Raw genomic sequence first — 21236 nt, 5'->3', positions numbered from 1 at the left:
TTTATAAGAAATGTTCAGAATAGGCAAATCCATACAGATAGAAAGCAGAGTTGTGGTTGCCTAGGGACAGTAGGACTGGGGATGACTACTACTGGGTACCCTGCCTAGGGTTTCTTTTTGTGGTGATGAAAATATTCTGGAAATATATAGTGGATATACTAAAAACTGAATTGTACACTTTAAATGGGTAAGTTGTATAGTATGTGAATTATATCTCAATAAAGCCATTAATTTAAAAAGTGAGGAAATAAGAGACAAAAAAGAAAACAAATTAAAAAAAAAAAAATAACTGCATGAATGTTCCAAAGCTGTGATCATGTTAAGTGTATTAAACCCAACAGGATGAATGTAGAAAATACAATCTTTATCTAATATAGGATTTATTAAATTAAAATAGCACAATCAGTTCAGGTGACTTAGTTAGGATTATTAAAGTATCAATGTTTATATGGTGGCTGAAAAGCCCAAAAGCAGAAAGCAACATAGTTAGAAATAAATAGAACAGGGGGGATTATAATTACTGATCTAGCAAAGAAAACACATTAACTAATAAAGTGATAAAATTAATTACCCTTGTTTAGGAAGGGTTAGGAGTATTTGTTATAATAAAAAAAACCAATATGGATATAGAAAGAGTTGAAATCAAGTATATTTGAAATATGCTGTAGTACATGACAGTACACTTGTGAAAGCAGTAACATTTAGTGGAAGAGAGGAAAATATAATACCCAAAGAGAATCCAAATACATATGAACCTGCACATAAATCTAACCTGCTTTTATTATTCAGTACAATTTCGCATTCTAGATGTAGAATAATATAGAGTAGGGATTGGCAAACTTTGTCCTTTAGGTTCTGAGGTTCTGTGGGCTATAAACAGTTTCTGTTACAGCTATTCACCCAGCCACTCTAGTGTGAAAGCAGCCATATACTATACAGAAACGTTAAGTGTGGCTATGTGCCAATAAAACTTTGTTTATGGAAGCTGAAATCTGAGTTTCATATAATTTTCATGTCATGAAATAGTCTTTTTATTTCTGTCCCAACCATTTAATGTAAAAACCATTCTTCGCTCATTGGGCATACCAATTAATTAATTAATTAATTAAATAACTGACTGACAGGATGGATTTGGCCCATGGACTATATTTTGTCATCCCCTGATAGAAGAATGCTTTTCAGTATTAGAAACACAACACCCTGATAAACAAAAAGGAACAACCAAGTCTTACACTGTACAGCAATACTTTTCAGAAACGAAAAGGCATACTAATAAGAATGCCTCATCTGAAAAACAGTGACAAAAACCATTAAGAATATTTATGGGAATTATGGGGCGCCTGGGTGGCTCAGCTGGTTAAGCATATGACTTCGGCTGAAGGTCATGATCTCAGGGTCCTGGGATGGAGCCCCATGTGGGGCTCCACGCTCAGCAGGGAGTCCGCTTGTCCCTCTCCCTCTGCCCCTCCCCTGACTCATGAGCATGCACCGCGTGCATTCTCTCCCTAAAATAAATAAAATCTTTTAAAAAAAAAGAATATTTATGGGAATTAAGTGAGTTAATTACACACAAAAATTTCTAAGAATAATAATGGATGCTCAGCACTCAAAAACTATTTCCAATATTATTAGCAAAAAGATATTTATACTGACTCAGAGAAAAGATAAAGGCAATGATCCCATTTCTGCAGTAGTACAACACAAATCAGAATTAAGAGTGATTACTTTTGGGGTACGTGGGTGGCTCAGTCGGTTAAATATCCGACTCTTGATTTTGGCTCGGGTCATGATCTCAGGGTCCTGGGATCAAGCCCCACGTCAGGCTACACACTGGGCGTGGAGCCTGCTTGAGATTCTCTCTCCCTCTGCCCCTCCCCCTGCTTTCACGCACACACTCTCTGGGTCTAAAAAAAAGGGGATGATTACTTTTAGGTCTAAAATTCCCTGCCATGGTATTTTCTCAAGAAAGTCTAAAATTCTCAAGACTAAATTTTATTTCAGCACCAAGAAGCTGTTATTTACATATAAGACAAGTTTCTAGAAGAAGGGTGAGAGAATGACAAAATATTTGAGACTTATGGCTCTAAAAAGTTACCCAAAGGACTTCTCAAAGGAAAAATTAAGATTAGGGTCAAGATTTCAACCTTGGCTACACGTGTGAGGCCAATGTTAAAACCAGCATGGTGAACCAACCTTTCTTTACCAAGGATCTGTTCTATATAAGAACCCACAAGAAGTCACTACTTGATAAAGAGCTCAGAGCTCATCTATTCCACCTAACCACTTGCTGCTACGTCTCAGTTTAAAAGTACAAGGCACTTAAGCAGAACCATTTGTTCAAGAACAGGAGAATTATACTACTTGGCCCCAGCCCAATCTTGTGTTGCACACCCTGTAACACCAACAGAAAGAGTAGAGAAGCCATTTACTTATCACCATGAGAGGTGCTTTCAATCACCATATTCACCTGACCTAGAAAGGGAGGCTTAAAATTCACAATTAAACAGAGCACCACTACCTGCCTTTTCCAGATAAAACTGCGTTTTGAGAGAAAAAAGCAAATCAATAGTCATTTTGATTTCACAACCTTAAACAATGGAATGCTGACAAGGCACCCTGCTATACATTCACCCAACCACCTGTCGCCAACATCACCCTCAAACACAAAGGGCTATTTTTATGTAGCACACTACAGAGATAGATAATATCCCATTGCCATGGCAACAAGTTTTCCAGAAGATATGCTAGAGCCCATGAAGAATGCAAAAGAGAACAAAGCTCTCTCTTTGCACTTGCCTTTACTTTGCAGTATATGAGGAAGATTCTTTTTTAAGTCCTCGGTTTGCTCAATAGGGCCTTAGTAAGTTTGAGCAATGTACAAAGAAATTCTGAGTGGACACATATACAGCTATTTTGGGGTGAGGAAGAATCTCTACAGGAATCTTATCCTTCGGGGGAAGAAAAATGTCAAACTAATGCTAGGTCATACCCCCAAATGTTATAATATACTTTCTACTCCCCTGAATTCATCTCTGGTCCCTAGGGCAACCTTTCCCACCATGTGCAGCTACTCCTGGCAGAATCTCCAAGAAGGCTACTCTATTGCTGTATTTTTCCCAGTGCCCTGAACAAGAACAAACCCAGCAACCCATGGAAATCTCCTACTCTGATCAAAAAGCATACACATGCATACATCCCATACCCAAATGCAAACAGACAACCCCACAGTCTTCAAGACTTTCCTAAAGAAGTAGAAAGAAGCAGCTCAGATGGGCCAGTCACTCCTGTCCAGCCCTCTCTTGTCCCTCATGAAAGTCTGCGCACCCAAGCCCAGCTTGACACAAATGGACTTCCCTTGCCCCCTACACCAGCCATGCCCCATTCTCCCTAGGATCCAGGGCGGTGGTTCCCAGTTCACCTTGTAGTCTGTGCTGGCTTTTCCTCCATGTGTCCCCCCAGAACCACAACCCTTTATCCACTCTGCCCAGGAGGCTGGTCTCTATAAGCTTCAACTCCCAGGCTTTTCTGCCTCTCGCTTCCAGTTGGGCACTGGAGCACATCAGACAGAGTTGGTTATTTGTCCCTCAGCTCACCAGCCCCTCCCTGGCCACAGTTCTGGCAATGACTGCATTCTTCTAGACCACTGTTCTTTTAGGAGAATCACACCTTTCACAGCTCCAGCAACAACATTTCTTTCCTGGGCCCTTTCAGATCTAGGGACAGCAAAGGCTTCGTGCTGCTGCTGATCTCTCCAAGCCTCCATGCTGTTTTCAGTAAAACCCTCTGAGTGTGCCATTTCCTTCAGGGCCCTGAACAATACATAGCCTTACCTCAATTTCTTTTTTTTTTAATGGTTTACAATCAATTTAGTATCTAATTTTTTTTATTTTTTTTAAAGATTTTATTTATTTATTTGACAGAGAGAGACACAGCGAGAGAGGGAACACAAGCAGGGGGAGTGGGAGAGGGACAAGCAGGTTTCCCGCGGAGCAGGGAGCCTGACGTGGGGCTCGATCCCAGGACTCTGGGATCATGACCTGAGCCGAAGGCAGACGCTTAAGGACTGAGCCACCCACGCGCCCCAGTATCTATTTTTAAACAACAATAATTACACCCGAGTTAAAGTCTTACCCCTTTATAGAAAACAATAAAATAAATTCTATGCAACAAATACTTAAAACTTCAATCAGTAAGACAACATGTCAAATGTGGAATTTAAAATCAGCTGATAGGACAGATTAATAAATATTTTAAAGTTAGCTAACAAGTTGTAAATACTTTTGTAAATTTTATGATAGAAAAAATTTGATATATACAGATTTAAAAAAAAAATAAGATGGAGGGGCGCCTGGGTGGCTCAGTCGGTTAAGCATCTGCCTTCGGCTCAGGTCATGATTCCGGGGTCCTGGGATCAAGCCCCATGTCGGGCTCCCTGCTCAGCAGGGAGCCTGCTTCTCCCTCTACCGCTCTTCCCCGCTCGTGCTCTCTCAAGTAAATAAATAAAATCTTTTAAAAAAATAAAAATAAAAAATAAGATGGAAATTTATTTCTCTTTTATGTAAAAGTAGTATAAAATTGGACTGTCTCGGACTAATAAGGCAGCTTTATAAAGGTATGGGACCCAGGCTCTCTCCCTATATACATATACTGCTGTTCTGCCATGCTCTACATGTAGCTTTTACCTCCAAAACCACCACATAAGCACCAGCCTTCATATTCCAGTACAGTTAACAGAGTATTATATTAGTCTCAGGTGTACAATATAGTAATTCAACAATTGTCTGTGTTACTCAGTGCTCATCATGATAAGTGTACTCTTAATCCTCTTCACCTATTTCACCCATCCCCCCCCACCTACCTCCCCTCTCGTAACCATCAGTTTGTTCTCTAGAGTTAAGAGTCTGGTTTTTTGTTTATCTTTTTTCCTTTGTTCTGTTTCTTAAAATCCACATGAGTGAAAATCATATCATATTGTCTTTCTCTGACTGACTTATTTCACTTAGCATTATACCCTTTAGATCCACCCATGTTGTTGCAAATGGCAAGATTTCGTTCATTTCTTTTTTTCTACCTGAATCATCAAATTATATTTGGGAGAACTGACACAGAAATATTTAAAAAGTTTATTTCCAGAACAAGACCACTGAGCCCACATTAACATAAATATTTAGTATCAGAATAAAATCTTGAAAATGCTTTCTAAAATTCAAACTGAGCAAAAATTCTACTAAACCTTGATTTCCCCACCAAGCCAACGTATTAATTTTTCTTCTTGTCATATAAACCTTGTCTCGACGTTTTCCAAATCCCCAGCTTAAAATTTTTTTAAGCATTTTATTCTTAAGTAATCACTACACTGAACATGGGGCTCAAACTCACAACCCCTAGGATCAAGAGTCACATGCTCCACCAACTGAGCCAGCCAGGCGGCCCTGAAGTGATAATATCTTAGACATATAAGGTAGAATAGATTAAATTATTAAGGGGTGCCTGAGCCTTACCTCAATTTCTGATGGCTTCCTTGGCTTTGAAGTTTAAGCAGCCTTCTTGACCCTAGACTGTCTCATGTTCTGCTTTACCATACTGAAGCTCCTTAGAAGCAGATTCAAATCTCCTACTCAGACCCATAGATAGACTCACCCTTTTAAGCAAGAATTCCAACATTTACACAGAATTGCTATGAAAGCCATAGCCTCTCCACTGAGACATCATCAAGAAACCCCCCCTTTATTTTTTAGTTTGTCTCTTCAACAAAGACTGAATTTCAACCCAAATAATTATGAAAAATATTACCAGAAGTCATTTATCTATGTGACCATGGGCAAGTTACTGAATCTCTCTGTACCTCCATTTTGTCTTCTTCAAACTGGGAGCGATAATACCTACTTTGTGGTTTGCTTGTGAAAATTAAATGAGATGAGCATTCTACAAGCTATAGGACGAGGTCAATTACATGGTAATCAGTAAATAAATGGTAGTAGCTACCATGATTGTTACCACGTATCTACAACCGGAGTAGATTTTGCCTCAAGGGACAATTATCTGGAAACATTTTTGGTTGAAACAACTAGGGGAAGGGCAGATACTGGCATCTACTGGATAGAGACCAGGGATGCTGCTAAACATTCTATAATGCACAGGACAGCCCCCACAGCAAAGAATGATCTGGCCCAAAGTGTCAATAGTGCCAAGGTGGAGAAACCTTAGAGAATGAAGAATAAATTAAAAGAACCTAGGGGTGGGGCGCCTGGGTGGCTCAGATGGTTAGGCGTCTGCCTTCGGCTCAGGTCATGATCTCAGGGTCCTGGGATCGAGTCCCGCATCAGGCTCCCTGCTCAGTGCAGAGCCTGCTTCTCCCTCTCCCTCTGCCATTCCCTCTGCTTGTGCTCTTCTGTCTATCTCTCTGTCAAATAAAAAATCTTAAAAAAAAAAAAACCTAGGGGTGCCCGGATGGCTCAATTGGTTGGGTGTCTGACTCTTGATTTTGGCTCAGGTTGTGATCTCAGGGCTGTGAGATCCAGCCTCGAGTGAGGGGAGACAGAGAATCTTAAGCAGGCTCCAAACCCGGGGAGTTTGCCGCTCCCTCTGCCTCTCCTGCTCCCCCTGCTTGTACTCTGGAGTGCACTCTTTCTTTGTCAAATAAATAAGTAAAATCTTTTTTAAAAAAGAACAAAAGTGGGTATGTAATTAAAAAAAAAAGATTCTCTCTCTCCCTCTACCTTTGCCCCTCCCCCCCCAGCTTGCACTCTCCCTCTCTCTGTCTAAAAAAGAATCTAAGACATCCCACATGGTAAATTTCACGCACTTTGCTTCCAGCGCCATCTCTTAGTAACAAGACTCAAAGTTACCAGAGTGTATGCAAAGGAGAGGAATTAAAGCATTTTAAAACAATTTTAAAGGAATCCTAAAGGAATCCTAAAGGAGAAAAAAACCCAAAAAGCAAGCACACCAAACATCTCCAGGGTCAAAAACCTGTTCATGTAAAATCATCTGTTTTTCACAAGACTGACCCTGAACTAAGGGATAAACAAAGAGATTATTGCATTACATATTTTCTTTTGAAGGCATCAGAGCAAACATTACACATTTAAGAAAGCCTGCTTTTAAAAAAAGCAAAAACAATACTTAATTGCTGGCATTTATGGGATTTACTTCAATTAGTCAGGAAATTAACACAGGTGAAACATTTAATTACCCCCAGGAGGCTGAACAAAGCTATTTTTCTGTAAACCAATGGCAAAGTGTTACAAATGAATTAAGTCAAAGCAAACGTTTACTACTAACCTAATATTAAATAGCCTCTCCTGGTCCTGAATTAAATTATGAGGAGAGCCGAGTTTCTCCAGTCTGTTAAAAATCACTTTTCCTTCAGGTTCGTGTTCTAGCCCCTCTCTGAAGTAGAGAGAACAGTGGTAAATAAAACAGGCCCAAAGTCAGCTGGCATGTGCCCCCCAGGGGCTCTCTGGAATGAAGCAGAGCAGAGAGGGCCAGACAGGAAGGTCAGGAGCAGGGAGAGTTGAGCAGGGACTGCAGGGACTGCAGGGACTGCAGAGCGAAGTCCTGGTGGAAGCAGCTGAGCTTTCATTCTCTCATTCTCTCTGGCCTTCCTTCCTCCTCGCAGGGCTGCCTGAAGGGGGAGGGACCACCACAGCCTTAGGGAATCGCATTCCTGGCGCAGAGTTGCCAGCAGTGCTGCTGCCAGTCTGACTTTGAAAACGGTCAACTATGAAGTACTGAAGTTCCCAGTCCAGACACCTCACAACTCTTCAGAGCATGGCTTCTTAATCATTTCTGTGCTATGCCCCTTGCCCTTTGGTAGTCTGCATGGACGTCTTCTCAGAATACTGTTTTTAAATGCATAACATGAAACACTTAAATAGATAGGATTATAAAAGAAACATACAGAAATATAGCTATCAAAATATTAAAAAGCAAATCTGTGGTAGTAAGGCATGTGTTTGAATATGCATTACTACCTGCGATAATTATGATTTTTAAAAAATCCTATTTCTACAGGTGATGAAATCACAGGTACGACTACTACTACTGTGGTTTGTTGCCTATATGCACAATAGAAGGAAATGCTTGATTTCAGTTAGGGGTTGGTACAAACAAAAACGTATCTTTTTCCACATCTAAATTCACAGACCCCTGAAGTGGACCCAGGCCTGCTTTAGAGTATTCCGGGCAGGAGTGGACATGCAAGGCATTCATATCTGCTTTTCCACTTCTTTTCCTGCCTCCTACTAGTTAAGAGGAAAAAACAAATTGCCTAAAGACTAAAACTGAAAATAATACATAAGAAGATAATATACTTGCCAGTTCTACTTGGCATAAGAAAATGAATTACGCATGAAAATGTATTTTTAAAAGATAAAGAAATTTTAAATGAGTGGGTGAGCAAAAACATCTATATTATCTGGCCCCAAAAAGATAAACAGAGTAATTTTCTGCTTCAGAAAACTCTGGAAGGCAAGTGTGGTACAAAGTTCCTAAGCTGACACATACCACCAATAATTCTCACTTCCTGGTGTCTTTGCTTTTGAATAATCCTCTCCCCTTCAGTGCAGACAAAACCTGTGACTTGCTTCTATATATAAGGCAGGATATGGCAAAGGCAATGGGGTGTCACTCCTCTAAGCCAACGGGAGAGAGAGAATCTCCTTAAAGAAGCCAACAGCCATATTATGAACTGCCTATAGAAAGAGCCATGTGGCGGGGAACTGCAGGTGGTCTCTAGTAGCTGAGACCTTCAGTCCTAAACTCACGAGGAACAGAATTCTACTAACGATGACATGAGCTTGGAAGAAGTCCCCGAGCTCCACAAAGAAATGCCACCCAGCCAATGCCTTGATTTCAGCCTTGTGAAACCCTGACCTGCAGACCCAGTTAAGCCATGTCAGGACTCCCAACCCAAAGGAACAATAAGATAATAAATGTGCTGTTTTAAGCTGCAATTTAAATTTATGCGAAGTCATTATAGAGCAATAGATAATTCATGTAGTAACCAGTACAGGGGGTGAACAACCATCCCAATTTGCCTGCTACTGTCCTGCTTTGAAAACGGAATCTCGTGCCCCAGGAAACCCCACAGGCCTGAGCAACCCAGGCTGGTTAGTTACTATGATCTGAATGTGTGTCCCCCACAAAATACATCTGCTGAAATTCTAATGCCCAATGTGATGGTATTAGGAGGCAGGGCCTTTGGAAGTTACTTAGGTCATGAGGGTAGAGCCCTCACGAATGGGATTTAATGCCTTATAAAGAGGCTCCAGAGAGAACCCTAGCCCTTTCCACCATTTAAGGCCACAGCAAGAAGGTGCCAGCTATGAACCAGGAAAGGGGCCCCTCACCAGAAGGCAAACATGCTGGCACCATGATCTTGGACAACCAGCCTCCAGAACTGTGGGCAGTAAATTTCCATGGTTTATAAGCCACCCAGTCTGTGGAATTTGTTATAGCAGCCCAAACGGACTTAGCTGTCCACCAAAAAACATGTACTGAAGAAGAGAATGATGTAAATACAAAATCCTAGATACCTGCCTTTATGAAACAAAGAGAAAATTTGAAAAAAAAAAAACCTAGAAAGGAACCAAACCCTCTTTAAAAAGTTACTGATAATTAGTGAAACAACTCAAAATTTCCTCACAACCAATTTTCCATACCCTTAAAGTAGGACAGTCCCCAGTTATGCATGTGAAACTAGGTCAATATTCAAATCCATCTTGCATTTTTTTTTTTAAATAATCTCTAACCCAACTCAGGGCTTGAACTCACGACCTCAAGATCAAGAGTCACATGCTCCACTGACTGAACCAGCCAGGCGCCCCCATCTTGTATTTCTAGTCTTCACTTTTGTTACCTTTTCAGTCTCCCTATTGGTTTACCCAATTATTCTAAATCAGTCTCAAAAATCGTTATCTTTAAGACTGCAAATAGCTCGATCACGTGGAACCATCACTGTCTTGCCATTTGACCAAAAGCCAAAGATACCTTTTCTGCCTATATTAAACCCCTCCATGTTCCCATCTCCTCTGACCACTCCCAGGTTCCTTCTTTAAAGATAAACCCCATGAATTATGTGATATCAGAGAATTGCAGGGTAGGGTACAAAAGTGAGAACACAGATGGAACAGAACTGATCACACGTGCATTGATGGTTGTTGAGCATGGATGGCAAGCACGGAGGAATTTAATGTATTATTCCATCTACTTGTTTGAGATTTCCCATTTAAAAAAAGATGAAAGGGGGCGCCTGGGTGGCTCAGTCGTTAAGCGTCTGCCTTTGGCTCAAGTCATGATCCCAGGGTCCTGGGATTGAGCCCCGCATCAGTCTCCCTGCTCAGTGGGAAGCCTGCTTCTCCCTCTCCCACTTCCCCTGCTTGTGTTCCCTCTCTCGCTGTGTCTCTGTCAAATAAATAAATAAAATCTTTAAAAAAAAATTAAATAAAATAATTTAAAAAGACGAGAGGATGGGGGATGGGGTAACTGGGTGATGGGCATTAAGGAGGGCACATGATGTGATGAACACTGGGCGTTATATGCAACTGATGAATTGCTGAACACTATATCTGAATGATGTACTATGTGTTGGCTAATTGAATTTAAATTTTTAAAAATGTAAGAAAATAAATGTCAAGATGGTGACATTCATTCACAGGATGCACCAGAAATTTAAAAAAAAAAAAAAAGATGAGGAAAAAAAAGCAAGCCTATGAAAGCCCAATCAATTAACTCTAAGGTCCTCTAACACTTCAAGAATATCAGTGTGCGGGGCACCTGGGTGGCTCCGTCGTTGCGCGTCCGCCTTCGGCTCAGGTCATGATCCCAGGGTCCTGGGATCGAGCCCCACATCGGGCTCCCTGCTCCGCGGGAAGCCTGCTTCTCCCTCTCCCACTCCCCCTGCTTGTGTTCCCTCTCTCGCTGTCTCTCTCTGTCAAATAAATAAATAAAATCTTTAAAAAAAAAAAGAATATCAGTGTGCATTTTGCTACCTATAAAGGAGCTTTTAATATTTGTACACATTTAGCACGGTCCCCCAGTCATGTGACATTCTATACAAATAAAAATGCCACCTACTTTCCTCAGTCATAAAGGCCTCTACAACACCATAATGATGAGTCACTATAAGAATAGGTAATGAAGTTTTTTTTTTTAAGATTTTTATTTATTTATTTATTTATTTGACAGAGAGAGACAAAGCAAGAGAAGGAACACAAGCAGGGGGAGTGGGAGAGGGAGAAGCAGGCCTCCCACCAAGCAGAGAGCCCAACGCAGGGCTCGATCCTGGGATCATGACCCGAACCGAAGGCAGACGCCCAACGACTGAGCCACCCAGGCGCCCCGGTAATGATTTTTAAAAAGGAAACATAAATGAACTAGAGCTACATGTGTCAACAAAGATGAATCTCAAAAACATAATAATGAGAGGAAAAGCAAGTTGCAGGTTACCGAGTACAATATTCCTAATTTTAAGTTGAAAAGTCATACAGGGGTGCCTGGGTGGCTCAGTTGGTTAAGGGTCTGCCTTCAGCTAGGGATTGAGCCCCGTGTTGGGCTCTCTGCTCAGCAGGGAGCCTGTTTCTCCTTCTGCCGCTTCGCCTACTTGCACTCTCTCTCTCTGTCAAATAAATAAAATCTTTAAAAAGTTGAAAAGCCATACAAAACAATATATTATTTTAGTGACATATATATATACACACACAATATCTACATGTATAATAAACGTATTAACTTTTTTTGTTTTTGTTTTGTTTTTAAAGATTTTATTTGTCAGAGAGAGAGAGAGAGAGTGAGAGAGAGCACAAGCAGGGGAAGCAGCAGGCAGAGGGAGAAGCAGGCTCCCCATTGAGCAAGGAGCCCCATGTGGGACTTGATGCCGGGACCCTGGGATCATGACCTGAGCCAAAGGCAGACGCTTAACTAACTGAGCCACTCAGGCGTCCCATTTTTTCAATTCATGCACACCAAATTCAGGACAGCAGTAACCTCTGGGGTTGGAAGGAAAGAGAATGGGACCAGAGAAAGAGATCACAGGAAACCTTCACACTGAATGAACTGTTTTACTTATTTGCTGGGTAATCCTCTAAGTTTTGCACACCTGAAGTTTTTTTTTTGTTATAAAAGAGTCAACAAGCAACTATTATGCAAATGTCCCTCTTTTAACCACATAACGGTTTGGCTCTGGTACTTCCCATATCTGCTGGCATTCTTTCTTTTTTATAAAAAAAGAATACTATCTTAAACAGCAAATATTCTTTCTTACTGTTTTAGTATTCTGGCCTCTATCTCCTTAAAGTCTATGTTACAAAGGGATATGATATAAAGATGTAAAAACAGAAAACTGCCTTATTTGCATTTTTAAAAAACAGTTCTGGCTAACAACCTAACAATGGGGAAAGTTCACAAGAATTTTGTCTTTTACCTATAGTTTTCTTTAATGATTAAACAGTTGCTTCAATGAATTACAAGAAAACCTTTAAATAGGACTTCTTCCCAAAGGTGAGTCCATGCATAGGGCACCTGGGTAGCTCAGTCAGTTGAGCCTTGGACTCTTATTTTTTTTTTAAGATTTATTTATTGGGGTGCCTGGGTGGCTCAGTCAGTTAAGCAGCTGCCTTCCGCTCAGGTCATGATCTCACGGTCCTGGGATCAAGCCCCGCATCGGGCTCTCCTCTCAGTCAGCTGCAAGTCTGCTTCTCCCTCTCCCTCTGTGATCTCTCTCGCTTTCTCCCTAAGAAATAAATAAAATCTTTAAAAAAAAAATAAAGATTTATTTGAGAGAGAGAGAGCACGCACAAGCGGGAGGGGCAGAAGGAGAGGGAGAGAGAATCTCAGACTCCGAGCTAAGTGGGGAGCCTGATGCAGGGCTCAATCTCACAACCCTGAGATCAGGACCTGAACCAAAAACCAAGAGTCAGACACTTAACTGACTGCACCACCCAGATGCCCTGAGCAACTGACTCTTTTTTTTAATTTTTTAAGATTTACTTATTTATTTTAGAGAAAGAGAGTGAACAAGCACGGGGAGGGGTGGAGGGAGAGGGAGAGAGAAACTTCAGCAGACTCCTCGCTGAATTCAGAGCCCCACTTCAGGCTGATCTCATGACCCCCGAGATCATGACCTGAGCCAAAACCAAGAGTGGGACGCCCAACCGAATGCACCACCCAGCCCCCCCACCCCTCTCCACCCCCCCACCCAACTCCTGATTTTGGCTGCAGTGGTGATCTCAGGGTCCTGGGATTGAGCCCCCACATCCTCTGCACTAGCGGGGAGTCTGCTTGAGATTCTCTCTGCCCTCCTCCCACCCCGTATGCTCTCTCTCTCTAAAATAAATAAATCTTTAAAAAAACAAAAACATGATTCTGTGCACAGGAATTTTTAAAATATCCCCTGCTTCTAGCAGCTTTGTTTTACTTCTTTACATCAATCAAAGCTGCTTAAGCAATCAGACATTTATTGGCTTTTTTCCAATTCAATGATTTCCCCTGATATTATAGAATCAGCAGTGTTTTATAGCTATGCCCCTTAATGTCTAAGAGTTAACCATCAAGTCAGAGAAAGACAAACACCATATGATCTCATTTACATGTGGAATCTAAAAACAAAAAACTTGAACTCATAAATACAGAGGACAGGTGGGGGAGGGATGGGTGAAAGTGATCAAAAGTTAGAAACTTCCAGTTATAAAGTAAGTAAGTCATGGGGATTTAATGTACAGCATGGAGACTATAGTTAATAATACCATACTATATATTTGAAAGTTGCTAAGAGAGTATATATTTGAAAGTTGCTAATTAGAGTATATCATAAAACTTCTGATCACACGAAAAAAATGTTTAACTATGTACGGTGACGGATGTAGACTTACTGTGGTGATTTCACAAAATATACAAATACCAAATCATTATGTTGTATACCTGAAACTAATAGGTTACATGTTAATCATACCCCAATTAAAAAATAGACTATTTCAAAATAAAAGGAGTTGACTATCATAAAAACTAAAACAAATTATGACTACTTCAAATATGCACAGCATTCCCAGAGACTAATACACCATCCTAAAAGATAAATATTATAAATAAGTCTATATAATTTAACTCATTACATCAAATGCAAAACTTGCTAGTTTAAGGTAGATATTTTATTTCTAGAGGTTATATTCCTCTTTTTTTGTTTTTTTTTAAGTAAGCTCTACACCCATCACGGGGCTTGAACTCACAACCCCTTTATCAAGAGTCATGTGCTCTACCAATTGAGCCAGCCAGGTGCCCCTCTGGAGGTTATATTCCAAATTGTTTCTTACTCAAATCAACTGAAGAATAAAAAACATTTGCACTGGAACGTAAACTCCATGAAGACAGGGATTTGTTTGATTCATTGTTGTAACCTCAGCATCTAGAACTGTCCATTATGAGCAATAGAAATTCAAATGCATGTCAAACCCAACCTGATTCCCACCACACCACCTTATGCCTTCTAGTAAAATGATGGCCTTTGAACACCAATGAAATACTTCACAACCTGAGAAACCAATCACTCTAACATTTGTAGTTCTTTGTCTTAAAACAAAAACTATGTTTCTCAGACATTTATATTTTCTTTTTCTAATGTAAAGGGTTTTGTTCTACCATTTTTCACCTAGTACTAGAATCCAGCTTTTATTTATTTTTTTTAAAGATTTTATTTATTTATTTATTTATTTATTTGACAGAGAGAGAGACAGTAAGAGAGGGAACACAAGCAGGGGGAGTGGGAGAGGGAGAAGCGATGCAGGGCTCCATCCCAGGACCCTGGGATCATGACCTGAGCCGAAGGCAGATGCTTAATGACTGAGCCACCCAGGTGCCCTAGAATCCAGCTTTTAAAATAAATCAGCAAATGAAGATAAATACTCTAAAAATAGGACCAAAAGACCTTTTTAAAATAGGCTATTATGATGCATTAAAATATAATTTAAGATGGCGAATAAACATATGACATGATGTTCAACATCATGTCATTAGGGAACTGCAAATTAAAACAACGAGATATCAATCACTACGTTCCTATGGTCAAAATAAACACTGATATCATTAAATGCTGGTGAGAATATGGAGCAACATGAACTCTCATGCATTGCTGAGGGGACTGCAAAATGGTACAGCCACTTTGGAAGACAGTTTGGCAGTTTCCTACAAAACTGAAGACACTCTTACTATATGATCCAGCAATCACACTTCTTGGTATTTACACAAAGGAACTGAAAACTTAAGTCCACACAAAAATCTGCACACAGATGTTTATAGCAACTTGATCTATAACTGCCAAAACTTGAAAGCAATCAAGATGTCCTCCAGTTCATGAATGGATAAACTGTGGTACATCCAAACAATGGAGTATTATTCAGCACTAAAAAGAAATGAGCCATCAAGCTATGAAAAGACATGGAGTTATCTTAAATGCATATTATTAATGAAAGATGCCAATCTGAAAAGATTACATACTGTGTTTTTCTAACTATATGACATTCTAAAAAAGGCAAAACTATGGAGACAGTAAAAAGATCAGTGGTTGCCTGCGGTTGGGGGTAAGTGGAAGGGATGACTATGCAGAGCACAGAGGATTTTTAGGTCAGTGAAACTATTCTGTATGATATTTTAATGGTAAATACATGTCATTATACATTTGTCCAAACCCACACAATGTTCAACACCAAGAGTGAACCATAATGTAAACTAGGGACTTGGGGTAATTATGATATGTCAATGTAGGTTCATCAATTGTAGCAAATGTATCACTCTGGAAGGGAGTATTCCTTTTTTTTTTTTTTTTTTAAAGATTTTTATTTATTTATTTGAGAGAGAGAATGAGACAGAGAGCATGAGAGAGGGGAGGGTCAGAGGGAGAAGCAGACTCCCCACTGAGCAGGGAGCCCGATGCGGGACTCGATCCCGGGACTCCAGGATCATGACCTGAGCTGAAGGCAGCCGCTTAACCGACTGAGCCACCCAGGCGCCCTCCTTTTTTTTTTTTTAAGATTTTATTTATTTATTTGACAGAGAGAGACACAGCGAGAAAGGGAACACAAGCAGGGGGAGTGGGAGAGGGAGAAGCAGGCTTCCCACCGAGCAGGGAGCCCAATGCAGGGCTCAATCCCAGGACCCTGGGATCATGACCTGAGCCAAAGGCAGATGCTTAATGACTGAGCCACCCAGGCGCCCCTGGAAGGGAGTATTCCTAATGGGGGAGGCTGTGTATGTGTGTGACGAGGGGGGTATATGGGAACACTATGCACCTCTCCTTCAATTTTGCTATTAACCTAAAACTGCTCTAAGAAAATCAAGTCTTGGGCGCCTGAGTGGCTCAGTTGGTTAAGCGACTGCCTTCGGCTCAGGTCATGATCCTGGAGTCCCGGGATCAAGTCCCGCTTCTCCCTCTGACCCTCCCCCCTCTAGTGCTCTCTCTCTCTTATTCTCTCTCTCTGAAATAAATTAAATTAAATTAAAAATTAAGTCTTAATATATTTTTTTTAAAAACCTTGGAATGTACAACACCAAGAGTGAATCCTAATGCAAACTATGGCCTTTGGGTAATAATGATATGTCAATGTCAATGTCGACTATAACAAATGTACCAGTCTGGTGGGGGATGTTGATAATGGAGGAGGCTGGCATGTGTGCTGGTAGGGGATGTATGGGAATTTTCTGTACCTTCCCCGTAATTTTGCTGTGAACATAAAACTGCTCTGAAAAAATTAAATCTATTAAAAAATATATATATATACACATTTCAACAGAAAAAAATCCTTAACATAACTCACTTTCATGACAAAGTAACAGACATAGTAGTTTATTTTTTACTGCAAGGAGGAGACAAAATTAAGTATTTTTGTAAAACATTTACTCCAGGTAAGATTTTCACCCTGCCTGAAATGTTATGGTAATCTTAATTATATGCTCATTAAGAAAAAAAAATCTGGCTGTTACCATAGAAATTACCAGGGATGGTTAGTGCCTCCATGATTTGGGCAGTTATACCTGTTGGGTCACTTAATTCTGAACTTACAGGTTCCTGTTCAACAGGGAAAGGCTAAAAATGTCTACATTTGTTTTAAAGAATGGCTAATACACTCATGGGGAAATGCAAATTGAGGTAAATGGAGCATGCACACCCACATCAAGATACGACACGACACACCACACCACAACACACCACAACACACCACTCCCCACTAAAATGGTTGGTAAAAATTAGGTGGGGGCTGACTGCTAGCTTTGTTTGAATCTCTTCTGATTACATTTCCCTGTCCAGGATGCCTCTGGTGTTCATTTTTACCTGTATGAAGAATACTGGATTATTGCAATTATATTAGGTTAATGGGGAAGTATGTATTTTATTTTGCTGGGCTGAGTAAGAAAGCTTAGAGCTCTGAAACATTTACTATAAGCAATCTTCTAGGCATGTCTCCCTTTGCCGACATCTGAAGCAGTCTCCAGTTTCAACTGGACATCAAGAATATAAACTCATTCATGCAAATCTACTGTGCCTTGGGTTCTTTCTAAATCATATATACTTGAAGGGAGCATGGATTCTAACACCAGGAAAGTCCCCTCCCCAATTCCTTAGGAGTGGTGAACCAACATATTCACATTTAATATGCCCACTTTCTCTTATCACACTCCATGTATTACTGACTACAAAATAAGCCTTAGCAGGTGCCCATCTGTCACTTACTTGCTGTGTGGGCTCAGTCACTTATTCCTTTTTCAGTTGAGAAGTTGCAACATCGTTTAATAAATTTATATGCTTGGGAATATTCTGAGGGCCTCAAGTAATGGCCATGGTTTGTGTTTTAAGACACTGACTTTTTGTCTACCTAGTTCAGCTCAACCATGGAACAGCAATTGCAGAACTTTCTACATATAAAGGACTTCTTAAGGGCTAAACAGCCATGCTAAGTTCTATGAATACTAATTACATTTTCAGAAATCCCTTTTAAAAGGTGAAAGATTACAGAGTGGCTAAAGTTATGCTCACAAACATATAGGCATATGCATGTTCCAGCAGTATAAAGCGCAGTCTTAAGTGGTAAGAAAAAAAATAAAGAACCTACAAACACAGTGTGATTGCAAGTGAGCCATAAAACCCTCACTAATCCTCTAGAACTAGATTTTAAAATACCACTCCCCACTCTAAATATTCAATTGATGTTAACTTTCATACTAACTATTGTTTTTAAGAAAAGCTTCATTTCCATGCACCCCTATGTTTATAGTTTATAGCAACATTCTTCACAACAGCCAAGATATGGAAGCAACCCAAGTGTTATTTATTTATGCATACATATTTATTATATATCTATATAAAGAAATATTATTCAACCATCAAAAAGAATGAAATCTTGCCATTTGCAATGATATGGATGGAGCCAGAGTATAATGCTTAGCAAAATAAGTCAGTCAGAGAAAGACAAATACCATATGATTTCACTCATATGTGGAATTTAAGAAACAAAACAAGCAAAAGGAAAAGAGACAAATCAAGAAACAGACTCTTAATTACAGAGAACAAACTGGTGGTTACCAGAGGGGAGGAGGTGGGGGGATGGGTGAAATAGGTGATGGGGATTAAAGAGTGCACTTGTCCTGATGAGCACAGGATGATGTATGGAAGTACTGAATTACTGTATTGTACACCTGAAACTAATATAACAGTGTATGTTAACTGGAAATAAAATGAAAACTTAAAAAAAAACAATTTTAAAAAGCTTTTCATGTTTTGGGCCTGATATTAAGAATCTTATCAACATGAAAGCCTGGTGATATCAAAAGACGATGCTTATCAAGTAGTCTTTCTCCAAGCTCCAAGGAAAGCACAAAACAAAAACAGCATGTGCTGTGGATCACTCCCTCCTCCTTTTCCAGGTATGGAGCAGCTAAAAGGAGGTAGCTATGACACACATTACTTTCCAGTTCTATTTCAAGTCCAAGTAATAAGATGGGAAACTACAGCTGTCTCCTATGGTGGATGTCTGGGTCTATCTCTAGCCCGAAACAGTAAGCTTGGCTTTGCCCTGACAGACATCCTCTTGCAGCCCTTTGTCCCTGCTCTGTTAAGGCTTTCCAATTTAATACCAATATTCAGAAATTTGTTAGTGAGCAAATACATATAGTAGATATATATATCTATATAGATAGATAGATTACATGGATATAAGGCGGACAGCATTCAATTCTGGGCCCCTGGCTCTATATACATACATACATACATACATACATACACACACATACACACACACACACGCACACTTCAAGTTCAAATCCCAGCAAGGCACCCTGAGCGCCTACCCCTTTCCACCCACCCAGGAGAGGTAAAGGCAGGAGCAGCGAGCAGAGGTTAAACCAGACACTAGCCAAAACAAACACCACTTCCAAAACAAGGCAAACTTTGGGTCCGGACGGCTGCAGAGCCCCAGCAATGGCCGGGGGGAGGGGAGGGAGTGTCAGTCTGTCTCAGGGGAGGAAGACGGGGAGCGCACCCAGCACTCCTGAGCTGCGGAGGAGGCTGGTGTTCCCCGGGGGACAAGGGCGTCGCCGCCATCCCCGACTTCAACCTGCCCGAGGCCTCCAGGTCCTTGGGCAGCCCCATCGCCCCACCCCGCCCCCTTATCCCCACAGAAATGGTCCCCACAGACCTGCTGTGGCAGGGGGCGCGGGGACCTACCTGGTGCAACGTCTCGGCGGGCAGCTGCGACGCCCGGAACAGGTCGGCCACGGGGCCCGCGGCTGCGGTGACCGCTCCGGGGACGGCCCTGGCGGCCTCAGGGGGCCCGGACCCGGGGCCCCCGCCTGCGGCGCCGGCGCAACGCGCGAAGAGCTCGGAGTAGCACTGCTGCTCGCCCTCGCTCAGTAGCAGCGGCGGCCCGGAGCCGCAGCCCCCGCCCGTCGCCGCCTCCATGGGGCCCGGAAAGGGATCCGGCGGAGCACCGTCACCGGGTAAGGAGCCGCCGCCTTCGCCTCAGCCTCCGCCGCCTCGGTCTCGGCCTCGGCCGCCGCCGCCACCGCCCCCACGCTCCGCAGCTGCCGCGCTGCCGCTTCCTCCCGGCGCGCGCCGGCCCCGCCCCCGGACTTGAATGTTGTGCCTCCGCCGCGCGGCACATGGAGACAGGCGCGGGGCGGGCCAATCGCAGCCTGAGATCGCACCCCGGCCCCGCCCCCGCCGCCCCGCCCCGCCCCGCCCCACCCCGCCCCGCGCCGCGCCGCGCCAGGTAACTAACTCTGCGGGCCGCCCACCCGGCGACCCGTCACCTGCTCCTGCCGCACTCCCCAGACCCGGAGGGCAGGAGCCAGCGCTTGGCGCGCCCACCCAGCCCGAGAGGGGTGCCCTTGGCTCTCCTCCCTGGCTGGGAAGGGAGACAACTAGACCCACCTGGAGTATGGCGCTTTTCAGGGGGCGGAGAAAGCTGTGGTGATTTCTCCGTAGAACGCTGGAGCTGGTGCGGCGCCCTTCGCAGAAAAGGGAGGAGGCATGAGAAATTAAGTTTCCCTTTTTTCATAGCAGTAGCGCTTCTGTCCTCCTATGTCCTATGGAGATCCAGAGATCTCCATACGAACTGACTGACCCAGTGACTGACCATAGCGCTCACGGGGGCGATGAGGTTAGGCCACTTCCTCAGGTCTGGAGTTGAGCCTTAAAAAGGAACAGCATCAGTTAGTGTTAAATACTAGAGTAATCAGAGTAAAAGGGGCCCTAGGAAGAAGAATTGCATGTATAATATAGAAAACACAAAAAAATTAAGTCCAGGATTAAGCACTAATAAAAAATACATTTTAGAATTTAATAAAGAGATATATAAATCTTTCACCCCAAGTAATTTTATTTTAATTAAAAACAAAAACTATCTCAAGAAATAGCACTGATGATAACAAATATATTTGGGTATTTTGGTCAACTAAAATAAGGAGGAAGGGCAGGAAGACCAGGGAAAAAATCAACAGGTGGTAAAGGGGGGAGGGAATACATAAGAAGAAAAATCATGAGGGCGCCTGGGTAGTTGAGTAGGTAGAGCATACAACTCTTGATCTTGGGGTCGTGAGTTCAAGCCCCACGTTGGGCATAGAGTTTATTTAAAATAAATAAAAGGTTTTAAAAAGAAGAAGAAGAAGAAAAATTATGTCAACTGATGGCCAGAGTAAGATTTTCCTTTTGGAATCTAAGGACATGAAATAAGATCCACTCCAAAAGCAGGAAG

The 21236-nt window shown here is 41.8% G+C and overlaps 1 protein-coding gene across 8 annotated transcripts in view; it reads right to left on the bottom strand.

The window, feature by feature from the left end:
* The window catches only part of REPS2 (RALBP1 associated Eps domain containing 2), a 214722-nt gene extending 194668 nt beyond the window's left edge, over nucleotides 1-20054 (bottom strand). For all 8 annotated transcript variants that reach the window (XM_032389675.1, XM_032389678.1, XM_032389679.1 and 5 more), the window contains exon 1: nucleotides 19709-20054. In XM_032389675.1, coding sequence (XP_032245566.1) covers nucleotides 19709-19942 — 234 coding nt within the window. In that variant the 5' untranslated portion in view covers nucleotides 19943-20054. The remainder of the gene's footprint in view (nucleotides 1-19708) is intronic.
* Nucleotides 20055-21236: the final 1182 nt, after the last annotated feature.

Source organism: Phoca vitulina, unplaced genomic scaffold (genome assembly GCF_004348235.1).
Source record: "Phoca vitulina isolate PV1807 unplaced genomic scaffold, GSC_HSeal_1.0 scaffold55, whole genome shotgun sequence".
In the NCBI taxonomy this organism is placed as follows: domain Eukaryota; kingdom Metazoa; phylum Chordata; class Mammalia; order Carnivora; family Phocidae; genus Phoca; species Phoca vitulina.
Note: the sequence above shows the minus strand (reverse complement) of the source record. Positions and strands in the feature narration are given on the sequence as shown.